We start from the raw sequence: 7,104 nt of genomic DNA on the forward strand, positions 1-7,104 counted from the left end.
GATCAAATTCACACATAACAATATTAATCTTAAATGCAAATGGGCTAAATGTACCAATTAAAAGACACAACCCAGCAAACTGAATAAAGAGTCAAGACCCATTGGTGTGCTGTATTCAGGAGACCCATCTCATGTGCAAAGACACACACAGGCTCAAAATAAAGGGATGGAGGAATATTTACAATGCAAATGGAAAGGAAAAAAAAAAAGCAGGGGTTGCAATCCTAGTCTCTGACTTTAAACCAGCAAAGATAAAAAAAAGACAAAGAAGGGCATTACATAATGGTAAAGGGATTGATGCAACAAGAAGAGCTAACTATCCTAAATATACATGCACCTAAAACAGGAGCACCCAGATTCATGAAGCAAGTTCTTAGACACTTACAAAGACACTTATACTCCCACACAACAATAGTGGGAGATACCCCACTGTCAATATTAGACAGATCAACAAGACAGAAAATTAACAAGGATATTCAGGACTTGAACTTAGCTCTGGGCCAAGCAGACCTAATAGACATCTACAGAACTCTCCACCCCAAATCAACAGAATATACATTCTTCTCAGCACCACTTAGCACTCATTCTAAAACTGACCACATAATTGGAAGTAAAACACTCCTCAGCAAATGTACAAGAATGGAAATCATAACAAACAGTCTCTCAGACCACAGTGAAATCAAATTAGAATTTAGGATTAAGAAACTCACTCAAAGCCTCACAAGTACATGGAAACTGAACAACCTGCTCCTGAATGACTCCTGGGTAAATAATTAAGGCAGAAACCAAGAAGTTCTTTGAAACCAATGAGAACAAAGACACAATGTATCAGAATCTCTGGGACACAACTAAAGCAGTGTTTAGAGGGAAATTTATAGCACTAAATGCCCAAAGGAGAAAGCAGGAAAGATCTAAAATTGATACCCTAACATCACAATGAAAGGAACTAGAGAAGCAAGAGCAAACAAATTCAAAAGCTAGCATAAGACAAGAAATAACTAAGATAAGAGCAGAACTGAAGAAGACAGAGACATGAAAAGCCCTTAAAAAAATCAATGAATCCAATAGCTGTTTTTTTGAAAAGATTAACAAAATACATAGACTGCTAGCCAGATCAATGAAGAAGAAAAGAGAGAAGAATCAAATAGACACAATAAAAAATGATAAAGAGGATATCACCACTGATTCCACAGAAAAATAAACTACCATCAGAGAATACTATAAATGCCTCTATGCAAATAAACTAGAAAATCTAGAAGAAATGGATAAATTCCTGGACACATACACCCACCCAAGACGAAATCAGGAAGAAGCCAAATCCCAGAATGGACCAATAACAAGCTCTGAAATTGAGACAGTAATTAATAGCTTACCAACAAATAAAGGTCCAGAACCAGATGGATTCACAGCTGAATTCTACCACAGGTACACAGAGGAGCTGATACCACTCCTTCTGAAACTATTCCGAAGAATAGAAAAAGAGGGACTCCTCCCTAACTCACTTATGAGGCCAGAATCATTCTGATACCAAAACCCGGTAGAGACACACACACAAAAAGAAAATTTCAGGCCAATACCCTGATGAACATCAAAGCAAAAATCTTCAATAAAATACTGGCAAACAGAACCCAGCAGCACATCAAAAAGCTTATCCATCTCAGTCAAGTCAGCTTCATCCCTGGGATGTAAGGCTGGTTCAACATATGCATATCAATAAATGAAACCATCACACAAACAGAACCAATGACAAAAACCACATGATTATCTCAATTATCTCGATAGATGCAGAAAAGGCCTTTGATATAATTCAACAACCCTTCATGCTAAAAGTATTGATGGAACATATTGATGGTACTTATGGAACATATTGATAGTATTGATGGAATATATCTCAAAATAATAAGAGCTATTTATGACAAACCCACGGCCAATATTATAATGAATGGGCGAATGCTGGAAGCATTCCCTTTGAAAACTGCCACAAGACAAGGATGCCTTCTCTCACCACTCCTATTCAACATAGTATTGGAAGCCTTTGCCAAGGAAATCAAGAGAAAGAAACAGAGTATTCAAATAGGAAGAGAGGAAGTCAAATTGTCTCTGTTTGAAGATAACATGACTGTGTATTTAGAAAACCCTATCATCTCAGCCTAGAAACTCCTTAAACTGATAAGTAGCTTCAGCAAAGCCTCAGGATACAAAAATCAATATGCAAAACTCCCAAGCATCCCCATACACCAATAATAGACAAACAGAGAGACAAATCACAAGTGAACTCCCACTCACAATTGCTACAAAGAGAACAAAATACCTAGGAATACAACTTAGAGCTCTTCAAGGATGTCCTTGAACCACTGCTCAAGGAAATAAGAGAGTACACAAACACATGGAAGAACATTCCAGGCTCATGGATAGAAAGAATCAATATCATGAAAATGGCCATATTGCCCAAAGTAATATACTGATTCAATGCTATTCCCATCAAGGTCCCATTTGAGTTTCTTCACAGAATTAGAAAAAACTACTTTAGATTTCATATGAAACCAAAAAAGCCTGTATGGCCAAGACAATCCTAAGCAAAAAGAACAAAGCTGGAGGCATCACGCTACCTGCCTTCTAACTATACTACAAGGCTACAGTAACCAAAACAGCATGGTACTGATACCAAAACAGATATACCAATAGAACAGAACAGAGATCTCAGAATTAATGCCACACATCTACAACCATCTGATCTTTGACAAACCTGACAAAAACAAGCAATAAGGAAAGGATTCCCTACTTAATAAATGGTGGTGGAAACATTGTATTTCTTCTAAATTGACCACATAATTGGAAGTAAAATACTCCTCAGCAAATGCAAAAGACCGGAAATCCTAACAGTCTCTCTGACCACAGTGCAATCAAATTAGAACTCAGGATTAAGAAACTCACTCAAAACAGCACAGATACATGGAAACTAAACAACCTGCTCCTGAATGACTACTGGATAAATAATGAAATGAAGGCAGAAATAAAGATGTTCTTCAAAACCAATGAGAACAAAGATGACAATGTACCAAATCCCTGGGACACATTTAAAGCAGTGTCTAGAGGGAAATTTATAGCACTAAATGCCCACCAGAGAAGTGATGAAAGATATAAAATTGACACCCTCACATCATGATTAAAAGAACTAGAGGAGCAAGATCAAACCAACTCAAAAGCCAGCAGAAGGTAAGAAATAACTAAGATAAGAGCAGAACTGAAGGAGATAGAGACACAAAAAACCTTTCAAAAAATCAATAAATCCAGGAGCTGGTTTTTTGAAAAGATCGACAAAATAGACTGCTAGCCAGACTAATAAAAAAGAAAAGAGAGAAGACTCAAATAGATGCAATAAAAAATGATAAAGGGGATATCACCACTGATTCCACAGAAATGTAAACTATCATCAGAGATTACTATCAACACCTCTATGCAAATAAACCAGGAAATCTAGAAGAAATAGATAATTTCCTGGACACTTACACCCTCCCAAGACTAAACTAGGAAGAAGCCAAATTCCTGAATAGCTTAATAACGATATCTGAAGTTGAGGCAGCAGTTAATGGCCTACCAACCAAAAAAAGTCCAGGACCAGACGGGTTCACAGCTGAATTTTACCAGAGGTATAAAGAGGAGCTGGTACTATTCCTTCTGAAACTATTCCAAACAATACAAAAAGAAGGAATCCTCCAAAACTCATTTTATGAGACCAACATCATCCTGATACCGAAACCTGGCAGAGATGCAACGAAAAAAGAAAATTGCAGGTCAATATCCATGATGAACATTGATGCAAAAATCTTCAATAAAATACTGGCAAACTGAATCCAACAGCACATCAAAAAGCATCATGATCAAGTCGACTTCATCACAGGGATGCAAGGCTGGTTCAGCATCCACAAATCTATAAATGCAATCCATCACATAAACAGAACCAAAGACAAAAATCACATGACTATCTCAATAGATGCAGAGAAGGCCTTCAACAAAATTCAACAGCCCTTTATGCTAAAAACTCTCAATAAAGTAGGTATCAATGGATCATATCTCAAAAGAATAAGAGCTTTTTATGACAAACCCACAGCCAATATCATAATGAATGGGCAAAAACTGGAAGCATTCTCTTTGAAAACTGGCACAAGACAAGGATGCCCTCTCTCACCACTCCTATTCAACATAGTATTGGAAGTTCTGGCTAGGGCCATCAGGCAAGAGAAAGAAATAAAGGAAGAGAGGATGTCAAATTGTTCCTGTTTGCAGATAACATGATTGTATATTTAGAAAACCCCATTGTCTCAGCCCAAAATCTCCTTAAGCTGATAAGCAACTTCAGCAAAGTCTCATAATACAAAATCAATGTGCAAAAAAATCACAAGCATTCCTATACACCAACAGTAGACAAACAGAGAGCAAAATCATGAGTAAACTCACATTCACAATTGCTACAAAGAGAAGAAAATACCTAGGAATAAAACTAACAAAGGATGTGAAGAACCTCTTCAAGGAGAACGACAAACCACTGCTCAAGGAAATAAGAGAGGACACAAACAGATGGAAAAACATTCCACGTTCATGGTTAGGAAGGATCAGTATCGTGAAAATGGCCATACCGCCCAAAGTATTATTTATACTTTACATGTATTTTAATGATAATTATATCTTTTCACTGTTTAACAAAAACAAGTATGAAACAAAGTAAGGAAATAAATATAAATTTAGGGAAGTAGTTGCTGGGGTACAGCAATGAGCATGGCATAGGGGAAATGAATGCATTTAAAAACCGGGACTCAGGGCTGGGCGCGGTGGCTTACGCCTGTAATCCCAGCACTTTGGGAGGCCGAGGCGGGTGGATCACCAGGTCAAGAGATCAAGACCATCCTGGTCAACATGGTGAAACTCCATCTCTACTAAAAATACAAAAATTAGCTGGGCATGGTGGTGCAACCTGTAGTCCCAGCTACTTGGGAGGCTGAGGCAGGAGAATTGCTTGTACCCAGGAGGCAGAGGTTGTGGTGAGCCGAGATCGCGCCATTGCACTCCAGCCTGGGTAACAAGAGCGGAACTCCATCTAAACAACAACAACAAAAAATTGGGACTCCATGTGGTCTTAAATAGTGGTATTAAAATGTTCTATTTCTTGGGGGAATGGGTCCACATGTATGTTGTATTCTTTTGCTTAATAATTTGCTTATATGTCATATGTATGCTTTTGTATATATTGTATAATACATAATAAAAACATTTCTTTAAAAGGCCATTCAGGTCTAGCAGTACCATTCAACTCACCAGAATGCATCTGACTGTGTGAACAGCACTTGGATCTTTATGGTTGGCTGCCCAGTGAAGTGGGATTTTGCCTTCAACATCAGGAATCCCAATGTTAGAATCATGCTTGATGAGCAGCTTCACATGTTCAGGGTTATTGTAGTAGGCACTCCAATGCAGAGCTGTTTGCTGCAAAATTGAGAGGTTTTCAAACTACCAACAGTAATCACAACAACTAACTTTCCCCAAGATTTTATTGTGGGACAGGCACTGTTATAAGAATTTTATACAATAGATCCCCCTTATCCTTTGTTTCACTTTTCATGGTTTCAGGTCCCTGTGTTCAACTGAAGTCTAAAAATATTAAATAGAACATTCCAAAAATAAACAATTCATAAGTTTTAAACTGTGTGCCATTCTGAAAAGCATGATGAAATAGTGCTTCATCCCATGCTATCCTACCTAGGACACAAATCCTTCCTTTGTTCAGCATATCCCCACTGCAGACACTCCCTGCCACTTAGCAGTCAAGTCAGTCATCCCATCGTCACGATATTAGAATCACAGTGCTTGTGTTTAAGTCATCCTTCTCTTACACAATGGCCCCAAAGCTCAAAATTATTGATACTGGTGATTCAGACATGTCAAAGAGCAGTGTCTATAAAGTGTTTCCTTTAAGTGAAAAGGTGAAAGCTCTCAACTTAAAAAGATTAAATTGTTTCTTGAGTTTGTTAAGATCTATGACAAAAACAAATCTGTGAAACTGTGAAGAAGGAAGAAGAAGTTCATGCTGGTTTTGCTATTGCACATCAAACTGCAAAAATTATGGCCACTGTGCCTGATAAGTGCTTAGTTAAGATGGAAAAAGCACTACATTTGTGGGTGGAAGACATGAACAGAAATGTCTTCCTATTGATGGAAATTGGGTTTGGCACTATGCATAGTTTCAAGTATCCTCTAGGGGTGTTGGAATATATTTTCTTTGAATAAGGGGGACCATTGTCTATTTAATTGCTGTAGTCATCTTACTATCTCTGGGAGACAAGTATGTTTTTAAATTTGCATGTGATTTTTGAGGAAATAATAGCACATTTAAGTAATCTGCTCAGGGACATAAGTGGCTGAACTGAGATTTTAACCCAGGCAGTCTGACTCCAGAATCTGACCTCTTAGTCATGACAGTTATTTAGTTCATCTGGTACTGATAACACTGAGAAAGAGAAAGCAGCCAAGTTATTTATGAATAATCATCAATAAAGTAAGTGATGATCTTGATAATGCACATCTGGTTATCACCAAGCACCTTAAGAACTTGATAGGATGTTCTGAATTTTAATATCCATAAAAAAATCCATGCATAGGAAATTAATGCATCTGGAACTCACTCCATATATCAGAAGATAAATTTTAATTTAGCAATTTAGCTATAATTTTACAGGATAAATTATTAGACCCAGTTATTGACAAAAAAATATATTTTGAAAAGATAGTAGCACTTGCTTTTGTCAACCTAAACAACAGAGAGTCTCTCTAAAAGAAAATAATGTTTGGCCGGGCACTGTGGCTCATGCCTATAATCCCAACACTTTGGGAGACCAAGGCGGGTGGATCACTTGAGGTCAGGAGTTCGAGATCAGCCTGGGCAACATGGTGAAACCCCGTCTCTATTAAAAATACAAAAATTAGTTGGGCGTGGTGGCACATGCCTGTAATCCCAGCTACTTGGGAGGCTGAAGCATGAGAATTGCTTGAACCCAGGAAGTGGAGGTTTCAGTGAGCTGAAATCATAACACTGCTCTCCAGCCTGGGTGA

General features: G+C 37.8%; 1 protein-coding gene across 3 annotated transcripts in view; it reads right to left on the reverse strand.

Moving 5' to 3' along the window:
- INVS (inversin) overlaps positions 1-7,104 on the reverse strand; it is a 188,727-nt gene that overhangs the window by 63,407 nt on the left and 118,216 nt on the right. For all 3 annotated transcript variants that reach the window (XM_017527796.2, XM_017527797.2, XM_037738233.1), the window contains exon 5: positions 5,314-5,481. In XM_017527796.2, the coding sequence (XP_017383285.1) occupies positions 5,314-5,481 (168 nt within the window). The remainder of the gene's footprint in view (positions 1-5,313; positions 5,482-7,104) is intronic.

The sequence above is a fragment of the Cebus imitator genome, unplaced genomic scaffold, assembly GCF_001604975.1.
Source record: "Cebus imitator isolate Cc_AM_T3 unplaced genomic scaffold, Cebus_imitator-1.0 Scaffold51, whole genome shotgun sequence".
Classification (NCBI taxonomy): domain Eukaryota; kingdom Metazoa; phylum Chordata; class Mammalia; order Primates; family Cebidae; genus Cebus; species Cebus imitator.